The 27,635-nt window shown below is 38.0% G+C and overlaps 1 protein-coding gene across 2 annotated transcripts; it reads left to right on the top strand.

The window, feature by feature from the left end:
* The first annotated feature begins 4,266 nt into the window (after positions 1 to 4,266).
* On the top strand, positions 4,267 to 27,635 carry LOC589654 (GATOR complex protein WDR24). 2 transcript variants are annotated; one of them, XM_030990114.1, is made up of 18 exons: positions 4,267 to 4,395; positions 7,037 to 7,141; positions 8,032 to 8,145; positions 8,838 to 9,022; positions 9,800 to 9,925; positions 10,978 to 11,109; positions 14,431 to 14,641; positions 15,217 to 15,320; positions 15,758 to 15,958; positions 16,486 to 16,596; positions 17,780 to 17,897; positions 18,730 to 19,090; positions 20,880 to 20,933; positions 22,230 to 22,392; positions 23,034 to 23,136; positions 24,287 to 24,372; positions 25,223 to 25,335; positions 27,341 to 27,635. In XM_030990114.1, the coding sequence occupies exons 1-18, from the start codon at positions 4,371 to 4,373 to the stop codon at positions 27,474 to 27,476; spliced, it is 2,448 nt and encodes an 815-aa protein (XP_030845974.1). In that variant the 5' UTR covers positions 4,267 to 4,370; the 3' UTR covers positions 27,477 to 27,635. The 2 variants fall into 2 exon arrangements, with proteins under 2 accessions (XP_030845974.1, XP_030845975.1); XM_030990115.1 differs by lacking the exons at positions 4,267 to 4,395; positions 7,037 to 7,141; positions 8,032 to 8,145; positions 8,838 to 9,022 and adding an exon at positions 9,352 to 9,395.

Genomic DNA, 27,635 nt, shown 5'->3' with positions numbered 1-27,635 from the left:
TGACGATACTGGTAGTATCGCGGTTTATAAGATATGACAACGAAACTGACAACAACAATGAATATGATGGTCAGTCATATCATCAGAAAGTTTTGTTTGATTTAAAAGTTCATTCGAATCTTAATCCGTGATTATTCTACACCCATAAAAAAAAAAATAGAAGAGTTGATAGATGGTAAATAAAAATAATTTATTGAAGCCTTAGGGCTGACGATTTCGATCGCCAGCTAGCCCCCCCCCCCCCCCCCCCCCCCCCCCAAGGGCCCTTTTTAAGAATGGCCATTTGGAAGAAGGCTCCCCAACAGTTTTTATCTACACTGCTCCCCCCACAATAGGCCCCTGTTTCTTTTTTTGAGGAATCCATTGACATATTGTGCTCTGGAAACCATTTCCCTAACACCACCACCAACAATAATAATTATTATATAACTCCAAAATTTGAAGATTTATTTGTATAATAAATATCTGGCTTTCCCGCAAAGTATTTGAAGGAATTGTAAATATGTGGATTGAGATTCCCAGACTTTATTTGATAAATGGGGTATATTGGATTCTCTTTTCTTGTCTCTTTCTGGCTCTCTTTTTTTCTCTTTCTCTCTCTCTCCTTCTCATTCGGACTGAAAAAGTATGGAACATGATCATGTATGTTTGATGGATATGAAGAATTATTAGTGTGTAGATGAATTGTGAATGGAAATTGTAAAGGCGTGTTCACTGATCACACAACATAACTCTCTTTTTATTTAACTACGAGGAAACAAGGTTGCACTGGCAATAAAATACATGATAAAAAGTATTCCTTTTTCGTTATTTTATTGGGTACTGATTTGCAGACACAACACTTGCAAAGTGTAGTCATGCAAGCAAATAAATGATTCAGAATGGGAATCACATGAATGAGTATCGTGGATATTGCACGGAGTTTAAATGGTCATGTATGAGATGGACATGAATAAATGCAGTGAATGAATAGAGCTTACGACAATGGTAGAAATGACGTCGAAAGTCCATGAAGATGATGACGGATAAAACGAAGAAAGGGGCTCACGCGATGGTTGTGCGGAGGCTTGATGATGGAAACGCGACTTCGTTGACGTGGCTGAAGAGCCGAGAAGAACGCGATGTCGATGCCGACGCTCATGATGATGATGAATGTAGCGCTCAGGCGAGAAGAGAAGAGAAGAGATGAGAAGAAATGTGGCGCTCGACGACGAGGCAGTGAGTCGCTCGATGTCAGAGGCCCAGGTTGAAATGTGGACATCAAAGCCGGTATAGTGGTGATCGTGAAGAGCAGTGAGTCGCTCGATGCTGGATCGATGAGCCGGACTTTGAAGTGAAATCCTCCGAGTTGCAGTGAGATGGACTCGTTGATGAAAGTTCAGGCGAGCTACAGTGAATCGAGCTCGTGTGTGAAGAGAGCTACCGGAACGAAGCAGCTAGCAGCTCCCAGTGGAGAATCAGGAGCCATGTCGGTTCCTGATTTAAGCGTTCCACTGCAAGACTGCCAGTCCTTTGAAGACGGCAGGATAAAGAGTTTATGTGCCATACAAGAGGTGATAGGCACGGAAGAGAATTCTCCAATTGAAATGCAGGAGGTTAGAATTGTAGAAGGATTTGCTCCTTGTGTATGCATGAAGCAAATTGTAGAAGTAGAGGTGACATTCTCATATTGACGTGTTACGTCATCGAAGAACTATGAGAAGTGTGGTAGAGAAGACAGTTAGAGAGTAGATGTTGTTTTCATCCTTCTTGGGAGGCAGGATAAAACAAAGAGGGTACTATATACCAATTCTGGGAAGGGAGAGTGAGTCACTGGTGATTACCAGGTACAGGGACATTGAAGCCATTATGCTGACACTTGTTGATAAATATATAGGGGTGGCAGTGCCTGGCATAATGTCGGAGGGCAATGTCCTCCCAAATTGGGTTTGCAAATTAAGTGACAAATAAAATTGAGAAATAAAGAAAGATGAAATGAGGAAAATACTACATCAGCCCCCTCCTAGAACGTTGAATAGAAGGAAACGGGCGATAATAGAGAAAAAGTAATATTCCGAATGAAAATATATGAGAAAGTCTCATTTGAAATGCCAAACTTGAACATAGCGATCTGAGAAATGTACTGTTCTCCCTGAACGAGTTACAAGCATGGTATGTGAAAGGCTTTCAGTAGTAATGATTAGAACAGTAATACATGACATGGTATGCATCGAATAAACGTGTATGAATGCAAGAGCATAAAACATTCGAAACAAAATCCAGGATGTATACATTTGAAGAAAGACAAAAATGAAATTGTTAAGTCCAAAAAGTCAGGGAATAATAAAATTGTACAACCAAGCTTCCAAGTAAACGCGGGGTCACCAATATGGAATTAAAATTGGTGAATGTACTACATCATGACATAAAATGGTAAATGGACATTATTGAATGAAATGTAATGACATAATAAAAGCTTACGACTGATAGAAAATGACGTCGAAAGTCCATGAAGATGATGAAGGATGAAACGAAGAAAGGGGCTCACGTGATGATTGTGCAGAGGCTTGATGATGGAAACGCGACTTCGTTGACGTGGCTGAAGAGCCGAGAAGAACGCGATGTCGATGCCGACGCTCATGATGATGATGAATGTAGCGCTCAGGCGAGAAGAAAAGAGAAGAGATGTGGCGCTCGACGACGAGGCAGTGAGTCGCTCGATGTCGGAGGTCCAGGTTGAAATGTAGACATCAAAGCCGGTATAGTGGTGATCATGAAGAGCAATGAGTCGCTCGATGCTGGATCGATGAGCCGGACTTTGACGTGAAATCATCCGAGTTGCAGTGAGATGGACTCGTTGATGAAAGTTCAGGCGAGCTACAGTGAATCGAGCTCGTGTGTGAAGAAGAAGCTAGCAGCTCCCAGCGGAGAATCAGGAGCCATGTCGGTTCCTGATTTAAGCGTTCCACTGCAAGACTGTCAGTCCTTTAAAGACGGCAGGATAAAGAGATGATGTGCCATACAAGAGGTGATAGGCACGGAAGAGAATTCTCCAATTGAAATGCAGGAGGTTAGAATTGTAGAAGGATTTGCTCCTTGTGTATGCATGAAGCAAATTGTAGAAGTAGAGGTGACATTCTCATATTGACGTGTTACTTCATCGAAGAACTATGAGAAGTGTGGTAGAGAAGACAGTTAGAGAGTAGATGTTGTTTTCATCCTTCTTGGGAGGCAGGATAAAACAAAGAGGGTACTATATACCAATTCTGGGAAGGGAGAGTGAGTCACTGGTGATTACCAGGTACAGGGACATTGAAGCCATTATGCTGACACTTGTTGATAAATATATAGGGGTGGCAGTGCCTGGCATAATGTCGGAGGGCAATGTCCTCCCAAATTGGGTTTGCAAATTAAGTGACAAATAAAATTGAGAAATAAAGAAAGATGAAATGAGGAAAATACTACAGATAAAACAGAATCGCTGTCCTTCATGTACTTCGAATAATAATTTACTTTGTTTACAAGTTCATTGTAAGCTCATGTATCCGACGATCAATTAAAATAATAGTAATAGATATGTGCTCTGGGTGACATAAAAATGGGTTTAAAATCATTCTTTTTTTGTTTAAGTTAAACAAAAAAGAAGAAAATAGTTGCATTAGCTGGGTATCGAACCTGATACCTTCCAGTCACCAGACTCTAGTCATTTTTATTGTTGGGGGGCTTGAATGATGTTTCTAGGGGTGGCTTGACCCCGCCCCCCCCCCCCCACTCCGAGAACGGACGGACCCCATGCGTGTTACCAAAATGTTCGGTAAAGGGGTACTTTTCGTGCGACAAAGTCCGGCCCGAGAATTGTAAAAAAAAAAGGGGTGTATTAACTTTTCACCCGGAGATTTCTTTAAAAGGGGGTGTTTTTTCTTTTTTTCTCTCATCTCTTTGGACTCCTGAGAAATTATTCCGAATTAAGGGGGATACCATTTTTCATAATTTAGGGGGGTCTCCAAGGCAGGAAAAGCCCGCGAAAAGCCCGCGAAAGGGGGGGGGGGGGGGTTCGGAAATGGTGGCAGTCCTAGATAGGGATGCTTTCAAAAAGAGGGAACAAGCATAATATGTGTACCCTAAATAACAAGTGGGGGGGGGGCGGGGATTTGACTCCCTAAGCTTCCTAGTAGTTCTAGAACCGCTACTTTATCCCTCGTAGTTTACCTACCAGTTCATCCACCCCCCCCCCCCCAATCGGTTCGCTATACCAATCGGTTCGCAATCTTCTGCGCTGCTAGTCTTTTTCCAGCCCAGACGTACAGTCTTTTTTGATTCACTTTCTGAAGTCAGGCTGGAACAGATGTCACTCAACTTATGGTTTTTGTATCTTTAACAAATATATAACCATGTCACGAGGAACGCAAGAAAGAGGTAATGATTTTGAGAGAGGATTGTAATTTTAGTAAATGTTGATGACGTGAGTGCTGCGAACATCAGCTAGTCAAGCTCGAGAAAGGGGTTAATCTATGCAGTGAAATAAATAAACTTCAGTCCGATACGTAGGAATACGTGTAAGTCGTTAACTGATAACTGAAGAGGTCGATATCGCTTTCGATGATTGTAATTGTGCTTTGAAGTTTGATGTTGTTGTTGTTGATGATGATTATGTCTCAATTAATGCTCTTCACTTCACCGAGTCTGTTTAGACTAGGATCTTGCTTATATGAACATGATGAAACTGAGCTGATGATTATGATAGCTGATCAGCCGACAGCAAAGATCTAGAGATTCTAGACCTAGATCTAACTGTTAGACCTAGATCTAGATCTATATTTCTTTAACTCTCTGGGAGTGGGAAGATCAAAAAAAAATTCTAACAGCGGGTTGGGCGACATTGCCTCAAAATATGCGAAGGGAGTAATTACAATTTTGAATTACTAGGTTGCTCGACTCCTCTGGGCATCTATCCATCAACTTGAAATTATAATTTGAAGAAGTCTTCACTGGGAAAAATGTGGTGACTCTTCGTCCTACCCCAACGATTCTTCCATGTTGTATCGTCGATTCAACTGGCGAAGAGAAAGTACACATGGTGAAGAGAAAGTACGCATGCGCGGTAGTGCGTATTTTCTCTTCGCCGGTTTGAAGGGTATCAGTAGTGTACTTCTGCTTTTTGTCAGTTGTCCTCATCAAAACTGTTCAGCATGTGGATGAATGTTTGTGGTTTTGATGCTTGAATGCTTCCATGCATCATCATCATCACCAACATCATCATCATCATCATCATCATCATCATCATCATCATCATCATCATTCTCATCTTTCTCAATACTATGCTTATATTCTTATCATTATTATTAGTGTTATTGTTATTATGATTGATATCATTTTTATTATTATTATTATTATTGTAATCATGATTTATGATTATCAGGATTATTCATTATTTTGTGTGGCAGTCAGGGATGTTGTTTTAGAAGTAGAATAGATCCATGTAGCTTGAGTGTTTTATGTTTAATTCTTTATTCAAAATGTTCACTTTTATTTTGAAATAGGAAGAAATTATAGGCCCGGGGGTGAGTACAAAGCTCGGTGGTGGTGTTCAGTCTATGCACATTTTATGTTACTCAAACTACATGTATGCTCAAAAACAGTAACATAATGATAGACCTGGTTATAAATAAGACTTTCAAGAATATCTTGCAACATTTTAGACTATTCTTAACTTGAGATGAAATTCTGCATCACATTTGATTGTTCTTCAATTAAAGAGATGGAATAGTGGGTTGTTTTTCTTGAAATACATTACAGCTATTTCCTCTCTCATTTTTAAAATAATATTGTTGCTTCATATAACCTGGGATAGAATGACTATACAGAGCTAACATAATATTCTGGTAGATACATATTACATGTACAGTATGTACTTTAATCACTTGTATGCAGCTTGTTACTACATACCTAACAAAGTAGATAGCAATTGATTTCTCTGTCCCCTGATGTGTCTATCTTCCTCACACTCTCTGTCTTTGTGTGTCTCTCTCCATCTACATCTCTCTGTCTGTCCTATTCTTTGTTGCTAGAAAATATTGCTTCACAACATTATATATTTTAGTAGAACAGACATTGGGATATTAAAAGGAAGTATTTTGGTGACATGACTGTATGACCTTGCGCAAGCCCGAATGAAATAGAGTAGTGTCAATGAAATGCAAACTTTGGTGCCATTTCTATTCCTTTAGTAGATATTAGGTTGGAGATCAGCATCAAATATGTATCGATAATTTCTATTTTTATTTCTTAAAGAATGTATTAGATAGGATAGGTGCTTGAACCTATTAATATGCCACTGGTTACTAAATATTAGTTAGTCTGATGTAGATGGGTCACAATCCAGTTGTTCAACTTTGACTGGATATGAGAAGGTTGTGGGTTCAAGCCCTGGCATGGCACTAATATATTTTAGCAAGACATTAATCTACATTTGCCACTCTCAACCCAGGTGTTAAATGGTAAGGCGTGCATGTAAGGGAGGAATTCCTTGAATGCTGTCAGCAAGGAAATTAGTAGCCTAGCTAGAGCCAAGATTAACTTGAGCACATTGTGTGAAAGATACATGTATGTATGCCAATTGCTAAACATATTCAATGTTATAATTAATATTATTATTATTGTTATTAACTGACTACTACTGCTTGGGATTGTTTGGGTCTTATTGATCCTTTTATTATTTGGACTAGCGTTGGGACATGCTACTTTTACTACATACATGTATGTGCATATTCATAACTACATGTAACAGTGGTACATGTGAAATGACCTTTGACCCCTCTGTCCACTCAAATTACACTTCCATTGGGTTATAAACATGTTAAGGCCTACTTCCTTCTGTTTACTTCTAGATTATACATGTATGTAAGTGATCAAAGATTTATTGAGTATTATTTTGTAACAGGTCTGTAATCCTTCAATCCTTGAACATGTTGAGAGTCAGAGACAGTTTGGGAAGTGGTTGTACTGTACAGAAATTGCACCAATTTCAATGTTTTAATTTAGTCTTCTTATCTTGCAGTTCGGAGCAATGCGAGTAAGACGATGGGGATCAAACTTGATGGAGGGATCAATGCCATCAGTCTCAACAAGGATGCAACTCAAGTCGTAGCTGCTGGCAGGCAAGGTGAGTGGTTGTATCAAATTATTTGTGCCAAAGAAAACAGTTAAAGCCCATCTGTACTAGTTTACAGGAGGGAATAGACCACCCTGCAAGGTCACTGACGGGTGGTTATCTCATCAAATCAGCTCTCACTTAACATAAGAAAGAGAGGATCATGGGGAATCAATGGTCACCAATAAGGCATTGTTTGCTATATAAAGGGCGCAAGTAGCTATACAATGTAAGTAGTGCAGTGGGGCTTTAAAGAAGCTTTATATACAGCAACGACAACAAAAATAATAACATCATCATACAGTGCTGTTGGAACCAGGGGAATTGAATAGACTTGACTCCATAAGCTCGGCTTGCACAGCTACATGTATATATAAGTATGATGTATGTATCGTCTTGCAGTACAGTGCAGTCTCATTTACATGTATCTGGCATCCAACAGGAGAAGACTCTGTTTGAAATTGAGGCTGCGAGTCAGTTCACCAATTATTATTATCCAATTTTGAGTACTGGTGATGCATTTAGGAGTGCAGTCTCATTTACATGTATCTGGCATCCAACGGGAGTAGACTCCGTAGACGCCGTGTAGTGCATGTACATTGTACATGTAGATGGGCTGTTTGAACCAGCCAGATATATATGATCATGACAAATATTCATGGAGACGTGGAAATAAAGCAAAAAATTGACTCTGTAAATTGCAATAGTCGCCTCAGAGTCGCCTCAGAATTCTTCGATATTTTGTATGAAGTACACGTTCATGAAAAATAACTGTGTGTTGTACAGTTTATTTCTTCATCCCTTATATGGCAAATTGAAAATCAAATTGTTGGTATAATGTTGTAATTCTTTGAAATGATGATGTCTTAATTGTTATTATTTTATCTTGTTTATTTTCTCAGTTTTCAAGATCTTCCACATTGAAGAGATGGGATTCCGAGAGCGGATAGACCTTAGGGTGGGGCGGATGAATCTCAACTACAGCTGTAACGATGTAGCCTGGCACCCTAGTAAAGGTAAGTCATCGGTTGGTTGTGTTTTACGTGATCGCTAAGAAAGCATGTGTATGCTTGTAAGTAAGCAACCAGGGGATCAATGGCTTTAAGTCCTTTCCAAGGGACTTGGTAATGAGGATTAATGCCTTACCAAAGGGCAGTAGAGCATCTACCTGGTTTCGAGAACACTGCTCTACCACGGAGCCATCGTGCCTATAGTCATATTGAAGAGATTGGATGCAGAGAGAGGTTAGGGTAGGGCAGATAAAAGAGACCTTAGGGTGGGGTGTATGAGAGGTGCCTGAGGGTGTATGAATGAACCTGAACTTCAGCTCCAACGATGTAGCAAAGCAAATTGTACTCTCTCCAACAGGGAAACCTTGTTCTAAAATCTGCATGTACATGTATTTCTTAGTAGTTTGAAAATGAGTAGAGTAATCAATTAAGTTATATTTTGAGGGGGAAAATAATCTATTGGTAAGATAGAAAGCAAAACATTCTTCCATCTTAGGTCTATCTTTGGTTATTTTCCAATAATTGTACAATCAGTTTTCAAAAATTATTTTGTTCACAAAATTAATTCGTTTCTTTACTCTTTTATTTTAAAAACAATATTTTATTTTCAGATTATGTACTTAATTGATTTGATTTGATTTGATTGCATTGTTTACAACGTCAGTGTGGTAATCATTTTTGTTCCCTCTTTTGATCAGATGAGTTGATAGCTACTGGGGCCACCAACGGAGCAGTTATCACATGGGACCTGAACAAGCCGCAGGGAAACAAGATGGACCAGGTCTTTAGTGATCACAAGAGAACTGTCCACAAGGTGTCCTTCCATCCCAAGGAGTGGTACATGCTCTTCAGCGGGTCCAACGATGGCTCTATGAAGTTCTTTGTAAGTACATGTATTGATATTGTCTTTTTTCATGTCCATCATCTGTGCTCAAATGTTATGCCAGGTTTTTGCACACTAAAGAGCCTTCTCATTTCCTGCCACTTGGTCTTCCAGTCAGTATTGGTCATTCAGGAGTGGGCATCTAAAAAAGAGTGACATAGATTGCACGGATGTTCCACACTCGCAGTCGGTGTCTGTGTCAGACATTGCCTTTGATTACTGTTATGCACTCAAGGCCTAGATCGTATAGATATTATCACACTCAAGATATAGACTAGGACCATTGTTTCACACAGAGGTCTGGTACTTGTGTTATCCCAGAGAGTAATACATGCTCTTCAGTGGGTCTAACGATGGCTCTATGAAGTTCTTTGTAAGTACAGTGAAACCTGTCTATAAAAGCCACCCGAGGGAGACAAGAAAAGTGGTCTTTATAGGCAGGGGGTCTTTATGTACAGGTTCCTTTAGTACATGTTTTAATGAGAAACCATTTTCAAGGGAAACAAAAAAACGTGGTCTCTGTAGACAGCTGGTCTTTCTATACAGGTGGTCACTAAAGCAGGTTTGACTGTATTGACATTGCCTTTGATTACTGTTATGCACTCAAGGCCTAGATCGTAGAGATGTTGTCACACTCAAGGTATAGACTAGGACCATTGTTTCACACAGAGGTGTGGTACTTGTGCTATTCCAGAGAGTGGTTCAACCTCTTCAGTGGTCCCGTTAATCATCTCTAACATTGTCTTTCACATTCCTAAATACTCCTTTGCTTTGTAGGACCTCAGAAGCAATAAATGTGAAACGACGTACGGGAACGGTCAGTCAGAGTGCATACGTGATGTCCAGTGCAGTCCACATCAATACTTCATACTGGCGGCCACGCTGGACAATGGACATATACAGGTATGTCAGTGTAGTTCCTCCCTATAAGACTAACTTTTGTTTTGTAGGAAGGACATTTTTCATGGGCAGTCATGTTGCACCATCTATCTAGTGTTAAACAAAATCTTTATAGGTACATTGCGAAGCTGAGAGGTTTAGAAAAAAAAACGGAATACCGGTACAGAAAATGTTGAAATGTGTGTACTCTACACAGAAATATTGTTAGGTTGAGATTGAAAAGAATACAAAGTTTGAAAGGAACGTGTACAGTACATGAGCTGATAACTAATTCCAGAAACGTGGTATAATGGCTGAGGGAGTTTGGTCTTCAAAATATGACCATGTTCTCTGAGCTACCAGAAGGTTCTTACAAGAAGGACAGACACTGAGTCTAGAAAAATAAGACTGTAATCAGAAACCATCAACCACTAAGATTACACTGTACAGAATCCACAGGTATGTCTGTCGAGTCCAGTTATGTTATGTTCATGTTGTGTTGATATCAAAGGTGTTGTCCTCCAGTGAATAAGTCTCCTGTCTGTGAACCACAAGGTATGGGGTTCGAATCCCTGTCGTAGCTCTAATGTCCTTTGGCAAGACATTGATCTACAATTGCCAGACTCCACCCAGGTGAGGTAAATGGGTACCTGGCAGGAATTAATTCCTTGAAATGCTTGAGCGGTGTAATGGCAGCCATGCAAAAACCAGGGTAATAATAATGGAGCACCAGGAGTGTTAATGTGCCAGACATGAGCGCTATACAAGACTCCACTAATATTATTATTAAAACTTTTAAATATACATGTAGACATAAAAGACTATGCTGAGGACACTTCTCTTATAGCCCCACTGTACTACCTACATGTACAGCTACTTGTGCCCTCTATATAGCAAACAATGCCTAATTGGTGCCCGTTGGTCCCCCATGATCCTCTTTTTCTCATGTTAATTGAGGGCTGATTTGATGAGATAACCACCTGTCAGTGACCTTGCAGGGAGGTCTTATCCCCATGGCCAAACTAGTGCAGACAGGCTTTAAACTGTCCTGCATCTTTGTCCCCCTTCTCTTGTAGTTCTGGGACTACAGAGTTCCAGACAAGGTGTTGCTGGATTTCCCTGGTCACAACGGCCCGGCCTTCAACCTGGACTGGCACCCAGAAGAGAGTAAATGGATTGCAACGTGCGGCAGAGATAAGATTATTAAGGTTTGTTTGTTTATTTTTCATCCATTGCATGTGTAATGATTCTATGTACGGTGATTATGAAAATGAGCTTTGGACCTTTGGGTTTGTGTGCTTGTTATCCACAAACTCACAATTTCTTGGAAATGGTTTAATGTTATTTTAAATTGCACATCATGCAGTTGATGGGTAATCTGGACCAACAGAATGTAAACAAACAAGTAATTCTACTGGAAATTGACTGGGGATTAATACTGAAGTTTACTTTTGATCATAAGAGACTGCATGCTCATGTGTTGGACTGCTAACTTGGAAAGGAGACTGCTAACTTGATTTTGATATCTCTCTTTGCTCGTAGTCAGTGTAAATTTTGTTTGATTCTGTGAAAAATTAATTTCTGTCATTACTGGAATTTAAGATTATTTTATTGTTATAATTAATATTATGATGACAATGAAGATGATAATAACAGTGATCATCATCTTCATCTTCATCTTCATCTTCATCATCATTATTATCATTTTATTTATCAAATAAACATAAAAATAAAATATCTAACATGTTTGACAGAAGCTGTAAAAGTGAATTGAGTCAATTTTTTTCAATTCAATTCAATTCAATTTCGGTTTATTAATATCAACATATACAATGTACAATGCAGTAGTCCAGGGGCCAATAATGCAATGTTTACATAAAATGTGCATAAAAACAGGAATGATCATATAAATGTACAATAAAAATGATAAAAGATAAAGTTAAAATTATTGCTCATACCTAAAGTTATATACATATATAAATAAATGATAATAGATGGATGATAATAAATGTTGAACCAGTTATTGCAAGTACAAATAATCTTTAAATTTAACAGCTATTTAAAAAAAAATATATACATAATATATAGAGGGAGAGAGAGAGAGAGAGAGAGGAAATTATTATATTGCAATTGTTAACATGAGATCCATAGACTGAAAAATTATACATGCAGGTGTGTCTGTTGTGTGACAGGTAAGGTCAAATTATGTTGAATATAATTATTACATTAAGAATATATCATTAAAGCATTTCATATAAAGTGATGTATAGTGCCCATGAGCATACACAAATTCTCATAATTGTTGAGTTTCCACATTCAATTTTAAATTGGAGTTGAGTTACAATCATGTTATTGCAGCAGAATTATACACGGTGGTTTAAGAACAACTTCATAAGAAAAATGAAGAGCACTCAATAAAATGTGCACGGAATTTTGAATTTTGGATCGATCTTGAGTTGAATTAAACAAAGTAACAAAACAATAACTCCAATATTATTAAAAAAGAGAAGAAAAACAAATATGATATATTACTATAGATGATCTACAACTGAGCATTGACCAGTTTGACAAGTGTGGGGACACTTGATTTTCTATATCGTTCAGTTCTTGCATAAGGAATGTGTAGGTGGTTAGAATTCCTAAGTCCACCTCGCGAGAGATGCTGTCGTTCTGCCGGAAGCAAATCACGGTGTCGCGAGGAGACAAGGATTGATTTGGCAAAGTTGATAAGTAAGTCACTTCTTCGCCTGGCAAGGGAGGGAATGCCGAAGCTGCTCAGGAGTTCCTCATAGTGCTGTTGATCAGGGTAAGATATCATCCTGAGTGATCTACGTTGTATCCGCTCTATGCTATCTGACTGCTGTGTTGTCAGGCTACTGCTCCACACTGGTGCACAATATTCCATCAATGGTCGGATATACATTGTGTATATGAGCACAAGATCACTGGTTGGAACTCCATTCCTCTTCAATTTGCACAGGATATATAAACGTCTGGATGCACGTTTGATGACCTGTTCCACTTGTAGATCCCACTTTAGGTTTGTCTGAATGATAACACCAAGCAGGCGAAGCGACGTTACAGACTCCAAAACTTGATTTCCAATAGTAATCACCGGTGAAGGTGGACCATTACGCAGGAAACTTACATGCATCACCTTACATTTTTCAGGTTTTGGTTTCATTGAATTCAACTCACTCCATGCAGATAGCGCATCCACATGAGACTGTAGATGACTTGGCTCTGCTTTATGGATAACTTCAGCAATAGTTACGTCATCAACATACTTCCATCTCTTCGAGGTAGTCTCGGCGGCATCGTTGATCATAATTAGGAAGATTACCGGACCGAGTTTGGTTCCCTGTGGAACCCCACATGATAGCTCTTGCTCAGATGATGATGTACCGCAATATCGAGTTGTCTGCGTACGTTGCGTGAGAAAACTAGCTATCACTGTGACGATGGCCGGGTTGACATCCAGTTGAATCAGCTTCTGTAGAGCCTTCGTATGGTCGATGAGGTCAAAGGCCTTCATGAAGTCGATTGTACAAATCGTTGCATGATGACTTGGCTTATCCAGGCCCCGCTGTAGATCATCAAGCAGGCTGACTAGGTAATGCGACACAGAGCTGCCTTTCATATTACCAAATTGCTTTGGATCGATTTGGTGTTTGATATCAGCCATCACCCATTCTGCCAGGAAGCCTTCAAAAACACGTGCTATGATCGGTGTGATTGAAATTGGTCTAAGCTGATTGTATTCAGTGACTGGTGATGTTTTCGGAACAGGACACACTGATGCAGTTTTCCAAGAGCTTGGAAAGTGTCCATTGTTAAGACAATTATTGAAGATGATGGTCAAGGGCAATGACAGTTCATACGCAAACTCCTTTAAGAGTCGGATGGGGACATCAGTTGGGTGTCCAGCCTTTGATGCATTCAACCTTCTGAGCCGTTTGTAGACTTCCTCCCTATCTATGGTTGGGGGACGAGGCCCAGGAAGATAAGCCGATAGGGTAGCCAAGTTGAGAGAAGGAAGTTCATTACAGATCCTGTTGCCTTCAGGTATTCTGCTCTGTCACATAGAGCAAGAGTCACATTGCCTGAAAATGCATAAAAAACATTTACATTATATCAAACTGTAGAGAATAAGCCAATTCATAGTTACAGTCTGAGCATGAGCAGATAAAGGTCATTGCAGACCAAATTGTCAAATACACAGAGACAAAATACTGGATACATGCTCATGAAAATTATGTAATCATTATTCATTTACCAGTATGCACAAGCAATGCACTCCATGATGCACAGGTGGAAGTATTCTTTGAAAGGGGGAAACAAATGCTACTTATGTAGCACCTCTATCGCTGTAGGAGTGATTATTTCAAAATGTACAAAGTGAGACCTCTTCATGTTTTGAAGATCTGTTGATATTCAGGGTCATTTGGGACATGTTCTAATTACCGTGAACTGGTCTATTGTATGAATGGAACAGAATATCATGTTCTGAAATTTCTCTCTCTTTTTAGATTTGGCGATGGGAGGGCCATGGAAATGTCCTGGAACCGGAGTACACCATCTACGCCATTGCTTCAGTCAACCACATCAAGTGGCGCCCCGAGAAGAAGTACCACATAGCCAGCTGCAGCGGGGTCGTGGATCACACCATCTGTGTTTGGGATGTCCGACGCTCCTACATGCCTTTCGCTGTTTTCGAGGAACACAAAGATATTGTCACAGGTAGGCACAGGAAATGTTTTTAAAAACAGGGTTGAAAGATGCTGCATAATTAACATTTCAATTTGGTATCCAATACTTTATAAACTGTGAAACAGAAATATCATCCGATGCTCCTACATGCCTTTTAAAGGTACATGCAAAACATAAATTGATGCACAGTACAGCCATAGATGAATGCTTTCAAATATGTGTTCTTGTCCCTTTAAAGTGACTCAGTAAAATTGCCTCAGATTCTGAAACGAAATCCCGGATTTAGCTATGCTGCAATCACAATTATAAACCTTTTAATAGGTCATTCAGGTATCCTATGACTTTTACAAGCCTTTCTGATTATCAAGATATTTATGATTGTAAATTCAAATTTCATTTTTTGTTTTCCTGACGGTTTTTATAACACTAGAGTCTATTGGGGAAAATGAGTATGGCAAAACCGGTCACTCAAAATTTTTTACTTTTTGAGGCACTTCATGATCATTTTGAATCACAGACACTGATAACACGTAGGGCCATGCATCTAAGATTTAACATTGTTAAACGTTGCCTTTAATTGTCAATATTTTTGTTTTGTTCTGTAGGTATAGCTTGGAGACAGGACCCCCATGTGTTCCTGAGTGGAAGCAAAGACTCGATGCTCTTCCAACACAAATTCAAGGATGCCAAGAGACCTGCTGAGAGTGCTGTAAGATTTTAGATGTATATTAAACCCTATCATAATACACAAACGAATGAGTTTAAAGATATAGACCGGTAGTGGTTCAAGGATTTGGGTGCTAAATATCCATTCGATATAGTTTAAATATTGCCTTCAGAGGTTTAGATGGCAAAACTTCAACCTAAATTTGCAAAAAAGCAGAAATATATGCCACAATGTTCAATGTTGAAGTGTATTCGCGATATCTAATCAGGCCGGATTGATATGATGATTTACCAAATGTATCAGTAAGTAGGCAGTTTCCTGGCAAAATTTGTATCATCACGTATTAGTCAAAACATATTATTTCACATGATTGGTAATAAGAGCTCCCATTTCATTATTTTGAGAGGGGAGCGTTTCCAAAAGTGGTCTATACCTTTAACACCATTCCAATCAATGCCGTATTGCTGAATCATTTCCAGAACCCAGTAGGAGTGTCTATGAGCATCTACGATGATGTCTGTCACGCCTTCAACAAGAGCTCCGCCCGAACCAGCATGCAGTCGCAGCAGAACTACGCCTCGACCAACTTTCCCATGAGATTCCGCAGGACTCCGGAGGTCTCTGAGCAGTACGAGAGATACGAGAGCAGCTTGTTGGTTCATGAGCAGAAGGAGGTCAAGGTGAGCTCTCAATGATCATAAGATGTGCAGTGAATGTCCTTTGGCAAGGCATTGCTCTACATTTGCCACTCCATACCCAGGAGAGAAATGGGGACCTGGTAGGATGACGAAAGCCTTTGTGTTAGTAACTGTCATATGCCCTCACGGTGACCACATGGTAGGAATACTACCAGGGAGTGGAGATGGTGCACATTGTGCGTGAATGTATCCGATGACCAGGGTAATAAAATCAGTAAAGTGCATAAAGATGGTATTTTGTATTAAGCACTTTATAAATCTAGATTATTAATGAAGTTTGCAGATAAAGTTGATTACTGGTATACAACGAGAGGGTTCTGCATGTTTTAATATTCACCCTCTTACCTCACACAACACACGATTACTCAAAGCAGCATAATATGAATGAAAAACAACTATGTTTTCCCCATGACTGTGACAGTTCATTGGATCTTCCATTCACGAACTCATCAAAAAGGCTCTAATCAGGATGCTATCCTTATGGTTTCTGCTTTTCTGACCTTTTCCAGTTTTCCGAGTCCTTCATCAAGAGCGCTAAACGGTACATCTTGACGGGCAAGCCTTTCCCGGAGCTGTGTGAACACAACGCACAGGTAGCAATGGACCTCGGCAGACATCAGGTTAGTTACATAGTTCATCAGGTTAGTTAAATAGTTCATCAGGTTAGTTAAATAGTTCATCAGGTTAGTTACATAGTTCATCAGGTTAGTTACATAGTTCATCAGGTTAGATACATAGTTCATCAGGTTAGTTACATAGTTCATCAGGTTAGTTACATAGTTCATCAGGTTAGTTACATAGTTCATCAGGTTAGTTACATAGTTCATCAGGTTAGATACATAGTTCATCAGGTTAGTTACATAGTTCATCAGGTTAGTTACATAGTTCATCAGGTTAGTTACATAGTTCATCAGGTTAGTTACATAGTTCATCAGGTTAGTTACATAGTTCATCAGGTTAGTTACATAGTTCATCAGGTTAGTTACATAGTTCATCAGGTTAGTTACATAGTTCATCAGGTTAGTTACATAGTTCATCAGGTTAGTTACATAGTTCATCAGGTTAGTTACATAGTTCATCAGGTTAGTTACATAGTTCATCAGGTTAGTTATATAGTTCATCAGGTTATTTGAATAGTTCATCAGGTTAGTTAAATAGTTCATCAGGTTAGTTACATAGTTCATCAGGTTAGTTAAATAGTTCATCAGGTTAGTTACATATTTCATCAGGTTACTTACATAGTTCATCAGTTTAGTTACATAGCGGTGGAGTCTTGAGAACAGAGGCATTTTTTGAGCTAAGAACTATAGCAGTCATTTATCAAGAGTACTGAATGGGGTTATTATTTTAGCAAACAAGTTTTGATTTGATATAGTTTATTATTAAAAACATTCGGCAGCCTAGCATAGCCGGGTAATGTTGGAGCGTCTTTAGGACCTTGCAAGGTCGATACGTGCGCTATATAAGAATCCAATATTATTATTATTATTATTAAAATAGCAGCATGAATGTACAATTTAAAAGTTTTAAAAAATCCATTAAAAATTTGATTCAATAAAATTCAATAATATGCAAATACCCCGGTAGAAATAATGGAGAAATAGAGAAGAAAGAAAATGTGGTAAAAGTTATGTGGAACGTGCCTTTCCCTGACAATATATTAGCAGAGATGCCAACCAGTACGATTAAATCATATTTAGTACGATAATACCATATCACCTCTTAAAAATAGCATTCTCTTTCTACCAAACTGCTCTTCCATCTTTACTCACGTGATGACTGTACCTTGTTCATAATAACTAGATTGCTCAGACATGGCGAATGTTGAGGTTATTCTACTGCACAGACACCGCCAGTGCCACGCCCCCTGTCTATACCAATAAGGGGATTCCCCCAACAGAGGCCAATGATTCAGATAAGGGTAAGTTATACATAATCTTTATATAGGTTGTACGACACATACTCCTGTGACAGTTAATATGGAGTCAATTTCCTACAGTAATAAAATTCCAAACTTCACCCTAGACTCAATACTACATCTAGCCCTAACCCTACCACTAAACCTTACCTAAAACCGAACTGCAACTCTAATCCTTACCATAAATGTTTGACAAAATAAGCAAATGTCAGATCATCCTTCACATCACAATATCATTAGTAATGATTTAGTAATGTGACCCGCTGGAAAAATCCCCAGGAAGTGGAGTGTGTGCACTATCATTTGCAGATTAGCAATAGAATGACCAGGGTAATGATAATTACATTAAGCACTTAGAAACGCAGTATTAAAGATAAACTTAAGTTCTGGTAATGCGATTGCATTGCGAAAGAAAAGGTGTGGAATGGATCAGAAAAGTTGATCATATAGCATGTAAGTAATGGTGTGTAATGCAAGGTTCTGGAGTCATCAAAATCATCATAAATTTGGCAGAGTCTTGGTAAAGTAACTATCACTTGCACAGAAAGATGTATATGGGACAACACACATGGTGTCGGGGCTAGTACTACCCTGATTTCCTTATCTTTCTATGCTCATTACTCAGCCAGTATACATTTTCTTCCAAAATTGTTTGGCACATGACATTTATTTGTAATCTTGAACATTCAGTGTAAGTTTCGTTAGATTCTGTGAGAATTCATTTTCTTTTTTTTACCAGAACTCAAGTTTATCTTTAAGGGCTAAACAAATGTTACTATCGTTATTGTTATTATTATTAATATTATAATTGTTATAATATTTGTGTATTTTGTAGACATCTCTGCTCCTCAGTTTGCTCTTAACCACCTCCCCTCCCATCATGACTTCCTGAATCCTACTGCATCCAGCGCCATCGACTCCACCGGCGTAACCGACGACAACGAGTCGATCGTCAGTGACAGCGAGCATGATCATCCCTCCTATGGAGCACCGATGCGCGGTAAGCGACGCCATCGCTCGCACGACGGCGCGGTGGATTTCTACTTCCCTCTGGGGGAAGGGGAGGAGGAGGAAGAGGAGGAAGAAGAAGAGGAAGGGGGTGTGTTTGGTCGCTATGGCGACGAGATGCAGGAGTGGAATGACTACGCCGGTCTACCGACAGAAGCATTTGGGCAACGACATGAAATACAAGACAGGTAATTTGCTCACTATTGTGTTCTGTAATAGGTAGATGTTCTTCTGTATACTAACTCGGTTGCTTTCTTCCCCCCTCTGCATTGTGACTCGTTTTGCCACACATTTTTGCCACACATGCGATTTTGCACAGAAAATAGGCACTAATTGAGGGGAGGATAGCTTTGTGCAACACAATGGCTTAGCGGAATAAACCATTTCTGGTCTTGATCTTGATTAGCTCCATGACAACCCTATTAACACCGGTATAAATTAATCTTGCATTTGAAACAGATAATCAATCTTGAAGCCTTAGGTATTTTCGTCTGATGATAAATATAGTGATGCAAAGGGAGAATACTTGTGTAGTATATAAAGAGTTAATTGACTTTGAGTCAATAGATATGGAATAAATAAGCTGTAATTTTGGTAACTGTTCTGTCCATTTAAAATGAACCTATCATGTAATAAGCGAAAAGTATACCTGAAAAATAATAACAAATACAATTAATTACTCTATTTACTCATTTATAATTGACATATATCTCGAGTGCCACAAAATTCATGAGGTGTCTGAAAATATTTTAGCTCATAATGCCATTTTTGTAATGTAACCAAATTTAATTTATCGTCTTGGTGAAGTGCCTCAATACAAATGATTTAATTTACCTATATTATTATTATAATTATCATTACTTATTCCAAAGCACTTGTAGTAAATGATAATTACATAAATACATGTAACAATATAAACAATTGAATAATTGTATCTCAATAGTCGGAATGTAAATTGCCTATATTAGTTTTTGCTAGGTAGGACAAACATGACTTACCCTACCTAACAGAATGTAATATTTTCAATTCGTATTCTGACTATTGAAACACTATTATTCGTAGCAGGTGAACAAAATGATTTGTATCGAGGCTCTTCACCAAGACAGATTTGGTTACATTACAAAAATGTCATATTGCAGTTTCACTGCCTCACTCTTTCGCTCAATCTACCTCTGATAATTAGTTTAATGATAAGGAGCTTGTGATTTTTCCCCTCATAGTTTCTGATGTTTGAAATTAAAGTGTGATTGTAATCAAGAATAATTTACACATGGTATTCTTTTTATTTCAATTTGTATTATGAAATATTTTTGTTAAAGGTAAAGACCAGTAATGGTCATGCGATTGCATTGTGAAAGAAACGTTGTGGAATCGATCAGAAAAGGTTGATCATCTAGCATCTAGCATCTGCAAGGTTCTGGAGTCATCAAAATGATAAGAAATTTGGCCCATTCTTCGTAAAGTTACAAGCACTATACACAGAAAGATGTATATGGGACTACCCTATCTCTCTCACCAGACCATGAGAGAAATAAATTTACCAAATATATGAATTAGTAAGCGGTTTCCCGGCAAATTTTTTATCATCATGTATTAGTCAAAACATATTCTTTCACATGATTGGTAATGAGAGCTTCCATTTCATTTTTTGAAATTGGGGCGTTGCCAATACTGGTCTTTACCTTTAAGTTTATGTATATTGTATGAATATTTTAAACGGACTTGCTGAAAAACAGCCTCATGGCTGAAAGCAGGTCTTTTAACCGTGATGAAATAAATAAAACAAACAAACAAAGATATGTGCATGTACGAGGGTTAATCTGTTTTTTAACACCAGGAATTTGTTTTTTAATAACCATATTGTTGGAAAAGTACAATTTCCTGCAGATATAGTTAAATTCCTCTCCATCTTGACCAATTCTGTGATATTGCTTTTGGTAAAAAATTCACTCTTTGCTTGTGATTTCTTTCTTGAAGACCGCCCTCTCCAGACAGGTTGCAGGATAGGATTCGACCAGAGTCTCCTGTTGTGTAAGTATATACAGTGTCTCGATTTATAGTAACTTTAATGCATTCTAACATATTGAAAACATTGAAAAAACTCTCAGATAAGGAAAAAACAATTAATTCTAAAATAGAGTACCGGTACAGCTAGCCCGTCCATAGCAACAACCTGTAAAGGAAGACTTTTTGTCTATAGACCATATTATTTCATTGGCCTATCATGATACTTGTTTTAAGAGCAAATCTTTGAGAGAGCAGAAAAATGAGAGAAATGGGTACATGTAAATGAAAGTTTGAAAGAACTTGGACTAAGAAGTTTATCAGTGTTTGATAGCTGAGATCTCCAAATTTTACATGGTACATCATAAATGTTTCTCTAGTTTTCTAGGTTTTTTTTAAGAGCAAAGTACCCCCAAAGTTGGATTTTAATAGATTGCTAGTCATGATCTCAATTGCATTTTGATATTCATTGTTTTTGGATGCAGTGCGGCTTAAAGCAATTGCTTTTTAAATTGTTTTTCCAACATGTAAACATGTCTGGAGAGTGTTTCACAAAGACTAAGATTGAATTTAAGTTGGACTTAATTATGGCAGGCCTTTCATGCCACTGTTTGCTATCACCATTATGATCTTTAGAAAACTTTTTTTCCTTCAATAATGAATTATCAAAAAATGTAAATTCTGTAGATATGGGACCATGGTTTGTACGTCCTTTGAGAGACTGACGCCAGTAAATGGTGAGAGCAAACAGTGGCATGAACGGCCTGCCATAGTTATCAGTCCAACTTAATGTCGTTCCTAGTCTTTGTGAAACACTCCCCGGGTTAGCTTTCACTGGATGCATTCTTCAATCTTTGTCAAACCCTCATCATAGATGGCGCTAGCTCCGAAGAAGCTTTCACATCACAGCAATCGAACACTAACTTTGATAAATGGGGATGTTTTGTGTTATATTGTCCTGTGTTGTACCGTGTTCTGTATACATCCATTTACTTTATTGATATGTTATTACTGTATGCGATGTCATTGAGTTTTATTTTCAATACAAAAAAAAGAAGAAAAAAAGAAAAGAAAAAAAAGAAGATAAATTGGTGATTTTGTCTAGTTGTGCAAAAGGAAGTAATACCCCAGCCAAACCAGCAAGACTGACACCAGATGAACACACAAATTACATTGTTCCCACAGGCAAAAGATTGGTAACTTTCAAGTCTGTTTGACTGAGGTATCATTCTCCAGATGAATCTCTTCAATAAAATTTAAGGATAACACTGTTTCTTTAAGAGTGACTCATGCCACTAGTGTTTATTTTTTGTTGCTCCCCAGGCCGCTGCTAGATCTCGAACCCACCGCCATGACGATGAACTCTCAACTCTTCCCCTCGGCACGTTCCCTGAACCAGACCCCCTCCAAGCAGCTCCCGGAGTTACAACTCTCTATCAAGTTCACTCCCATTGTGGTTAACATGCTCTCTGACTACGCTGAACAGGTAATGTCATAGTAGGGTTTGGATGATGGTGATGGTGATGGTGGTGGTGATGATGATGATGATGATGATGGTGGTGGTGGTGGTGGTGGTGGTGGTGATGGTGGTGGTGATGGTGATGATGGTGATGGTGATGATGATGATGATGATGGTGGCGGTGGTGGTGATGGTGATGATGGTGATGATGATGATGATGATGATGATGATGGTGGTGGTGGTGGTGGTGATGATGATGATGGTGGTGATGATGATGATGATGATGATGATGATGGTGGTGGTGGTGGTCTGGATGATGATTATGATAACGACGATAATTCCAGTGATGAGCATGGGGATGATGATGATAATGATGATGATAATGATGGTGATGATGATGATGATGATGATGATGATGATGATGATGATGATGATGATGATGATGATGATTACAATGATAAACATGTTGATGATGATTGATGATATGATGAGGAGGGTGATGAAGATATCAGATTTTGTTTGTATGTGTGCAAAGTTTTTCACATTAGATATGCTTTTAATTGGTAGTCTTGCTCCCCATAGGATTTATCATTTGAGATATCTACAAAAATATTAAGTAAATCTCAAAGGGTGACTTCAACTTCTATTGTTTTCTGTTCATATCTCAGGGTGATGTTCAAATGGCAGTATCGGCATTCATCGTCCTAGACAGCAAGATACGCAACGAAATTTCTTCTGAAATACAGGAACAATGGTTCATGTCATACATAGGTACGTACATCTATTTACTTCGTTACGATTACTAAATTCATTTTAACCCTTTGCTTGCCAAGGGACTTTATCCTTAGACTGCCAAACTCTTTGTTATATAATGTTCTGTAGACAAATAATATTTGTGTGATAGAACTCAACTAAAGCATCCCCTTGTATGTTCTAGTTGGAACAGAGTTCAAGCTTAAGCCGCATTCAGATACGAAGTGGCAAAACAGCGCTAGTTTTTAAAATGATGATTTTTTAAGTATCTTATAACAGAGAGTTATGTGAATTCACTAAAAAGAAAGAGAATGTAGAGGTTGTACTTACTCCACTGGGATCTGAATGTGATCCGATTTTGAGTGGAAGGAAATTGCTCTAGCATGATCTATAAATATGATAATGATAATAATGATTCTAATATTAAAAATGATTGTAATAATGATATTGATAATGATACTACGACTACAGTCGAACATGCTTTAGCGACCACCTGTATAGAAAGACCACCTGTCTACAACAACCACATGTTTTGTCTCCCTTGAAAATGGTTTCTCATTGAAACATGTACTAAAGGAACCTGTACATAAAGACCACCTGCCTGCCTATAAAGACCACTTTTCTTGTCTCCCTTGGGTGGTCTTTATTATAATAATATTGACATTTGGAAGGTGCCAAATCCACTTAAAATCAAATGCTCAATGCACACTTGTGCTAAAAAGAAAACAAATCACATCTTCATTATAAACAAAAACATTTGAAAATTCTTGAGCAAATTTCTAGATAGTCACCAAACAGTATAGTTGCACAAAATACTGTGAGCATTCGAGTCAGAGTGAAGAGCCAATTAGCTTTTAATTGGTTTTAGTTCTCGTTATCAGTGGTACATGTACAGTTATCAACTAAATTATGCATACCCCTGTTAAAGTTAATGATTTTTTTTGTTTTTCGTACCTCAAGAATGAAAGGCGGACTGGATGAATTAGGGCCTTTGTTGAATACTTTTAGATGTAAGCTGTAATGTGTCACACTTTCAAGAAATATAAACCAGGAAGAATTTTTTCTTCACATACTTAAAAAATTACAAAACTTGGTAAGGGTTTGAATAATTTAGTTGTTAATTGTATGTTAGTTATATTCTTGTTTCCTTGCTTGCCTCTGTGTATAGATCTTCTGAGTCGATTTAAGCTGTGGTGTGTTTCCAACCAAGTCATCAAACTCAGTAAACACCCTGCGATTGAGATCTTAAACCAGGTATGTACCCCCTTTAAATCTTATGCTTTCAGGTACATGTAGATATTTCTTTCAATGTTTGTTTTTATTTGGTTATGCTGAGCAGAGCCATGTACACACAATGTAATAATCTGGAGGCTTCCTATTTTCAAGTGGATACTTTTTGTTGTGGCCTCCTTTTCTTGTTCAAATGTAATTATTTACGAATGTACAATCTGATGTTTTATTTGATGTTCAAGAATCAAATGATTTTGAATTGAATTGAATTGAATTTTTTGAATTGAATTGAGCCTCCATGATGTTAAAGCCCCTCTAAAATGTTGGGAGCCCCAAAAATCTGATGGCAAAATTTCACTTAAATAATGTATCACAATGTGTAAGAGGATGTAATTTAAAGACACAAAGAAACAGTCTCAATGGCCTAGGAAAAGGTTGAATATGCAGTACATATTGATTCATACTATGAAGTTTTTGGAATAATGACAAATTCTTTAAATTTTGACAAAATAAAATAAGTTGACACAATACATGCACTGCACACAGAAATGAACAATACAATACAATGAAATACAGAAAACATTTTCCAAACTGATATACAAAGAATGCAAGAGGTCTGAAATTGTATTTCATCTTTACCTGAACTTAACCTATTTGTAGCCACATAAATGATCTCTCTGCGTCACACTATATTTATCACGGGATAGTGCAAGATTAATTTATACCAGTATTAAAACAGCCGTCATAGGGCTGATAAAGATCGGGAAAGCCATTGTGTTGCGCAAAGCAATATTTCCCTCAATTTGTGCCTATAGCTTTGTGCAAAAATGCACATGTGGCAACCAAAGCATTAACCTTGTCTTTGTTTTTACAGCAATCCACAACAATCTACACAAAGTGCAACAGGTGCAATCAAACACTAGAGAAACTATCCTGGGTGTGCTGCCAAAAGAATCGCCAGAGCTTCACCAATCCATGCAGTATATGGTCAGTTTTTCCTTATGTCTTGATTATATAAAACTTTATGTATTTATTCAAACATTCAAACAAAATCAATCAAAATTAAAATATTTACCCCCCCCCCCACCTCCCAAAGAAGAAGAATGATTGTTTTCCTCAAGGTCCTGTGTTCATCCTATTTGTCCAGGGGGGTGTTTCACAAAGATCCTAAGTCAAACTTAACTCTAAGTTGGACTTGAAAAATATGGAGAACCATGTGTAGCCTTAAAATAAATTGTATTCATAAGTGAAAAATCAAGTATCCAAGACTTTTTATAAATTCCACATCAGGAACATGAAATCTCCTTGATAATAGAAAATATGAATGAATTGAATCAACATTTTATGCCTTTTAGATTAAATTTTACAAAATATTTTCATAGATGCTAACAGCTTTCCATAATTGTTAAGTCCAACATAGAGATAACTCCAACTTAGGATCTTTGTGAAACATCCCCCAGCTCTTCTTCATAGGTGACCCTGTCCCTCCAACGGATCCCTTCCATTCTCCTGCTTAGCCACTTTTCCAAACAACCAATTTCCAAATGACTGATTTCATGTTGTATTAGTTGGTCATTTAGAATACTGAATATAACATTCCATAGGCTTAAAGATAGAGTTTAGTTCTGGTCTTAATGCGACTGCATTGTGAAAGAAACCTTGTGGAATCGATCAGAAAAGGTTGAACATCTAGCATATAAATATTGTTGTGTACTGCAAGGTTCTGGAATCATCAAAATGATAAGAACTTTGGCCCAGTCTTGGTAAAGTTACAAGCACTATACATAGAAAGATGTATATGGGACTACACACACATGTGGCATGTGGCATAAAAATCCGTCCCGATTTTTACGATGTTACATACTATATTTAAAATATAAAGGCATTTGAAGAGCCATGCTTTTCAGGGAACATTTTTTATCTGATGTTCTTCCACACTTGCATAATAACAATGATAACGCTCACAAATTATCTTTCACCTCTTCCCAGAACTCAACCTTCTCTTTAATTACATGTGAATTAAGTTTATTATACATATTGATTGAATCTGAATCACAAAGCAATGCATAGCAAGCTGAAGTATGTTTACATAAGATTACATTCAATGACAAAACTACATGCATGCATGTATACAGTGTGAGTCAAAAAAAAGTTTACACTTAGAAAATTGCTAATTATTTTTAGAATCATCTATGAACAGTAAATTATTAAACATGTTATGAAAGAGTGTTTAATCCCAAATCATTTGATATCATTTCTGTGTAGTATGTATTGTTTGCGAGAGTGCAAAAATCAACTTGCGCCAAAGTTGCTTATGTGATGTTTGAATAAAACAATTGGGATTTTGGTATTAATTCGGTCTTTGCAGATCCAAATAACATCCCTAACAAAATTAATCATGCCACACATATCAAATATCAACAAACATGTGTGTGTGTGCGTGTGTATGTGGGACTTTGCTTCTGCAAAAAGCATATATATGCAATGCATTTCATTTGATACATTCAATTTATTCTCTTACTCTGCTAATCCCAACATAATACATGCTGTAGGCATCACTTTGGCGCAAGTCAATTTTTGCACTCTCGCAAACAATGCCTCCTGTTCATCCAAGCGTGAACACATACCACACAAAAATGATACCAAATGATTTGGGATAAAACACTCTTTCATAAGCTGTATAATAATTTACTGTTCAAAGATGATTTTTAAAATAATTAGCAATTCTCTTTTTTTTTACTCACACTGTATTTGAACGGTCTTGCTGCCACTAGGTCATCACAAGTAATTACAGGAACAATTATTTTACATTCTTTATTCTATAGAATTTGATAAAGATGTTTACATGTACATCTTGCGTGAAACGAAACATGCATCTTGGAATACTAATGATATTATATTCTGATTTTCTAATATATTTATGTTCATCTGGTTCTCTCTCTCTCTCTTTCCTTTTCTCTTCTCTTCTCCCTAACCTCTTTATGTATGACAGCCATTTGCCTGTGAAAGGCCTTTACGCATGGTGTCAGGGGTGTTCCCACGGAGGGCATTTAGAACACATCCGAGAGTGGCTCAAGACCAACCAGTACTGCCCTACAGGCTGTGGACACCAGTGTGAATACACCTAACACCATGAACTAAAAACTGAAGCAATAGCATGAACGCAGCTGTGATGGTGTTCCCATGGAGGGCATTTTCAACGTGTCCATGGACCAACCTGTACTGCCCTATGGGCTATGGACGCCAGTGTGAAATCGCCTGTCATCATAAACTGTACATCAAAGCGA

Source organism: Strongylocentrotus purpuratus, unplaced genomic scaffold (assembly GCF_000002235.5).
Source record: "Strongylocentrotus purpuratus isolate Spur 01 unplaced genomic scaffold, Spur_5.0 spur5_scaffold_19, whole genome shotgun sequence".
Classification (NCBI taxonomy): Eukaryota; Metazoa; Echinodermata; class Echinoidea; order Camarodonta; family Strongylocentrotidae; genus Strongylocentrotus; species Strongylocentrotus purpuratus.
This window is presented reverse-complemented; position numbering and strand designations above follow the sequence as displayed.

Bases quoted from the DNA above. Each gene is read 5' to 3' on its own strand.
- LOC589654 (XM_030990114.1), top strand. From the start codon at position 4,371: ATGTCACGAGGAACGCAAGAAAGAG. The intron at 7,142-8,031 runs GTGAGTGGTTGT...TTATTTTCTCAG, and splicing joins CGTAGCTGCTGGCAGGCAAG to TTTTCAAGATCTTCCACATT. The intron at 11,110-14,430 runs GTTTGTTTGTTT...CTCTCTTTTTAG, and splicing joins GCAGAGATAAGATTATTAAG to ATTTGGCGATGGGAGGGCCA.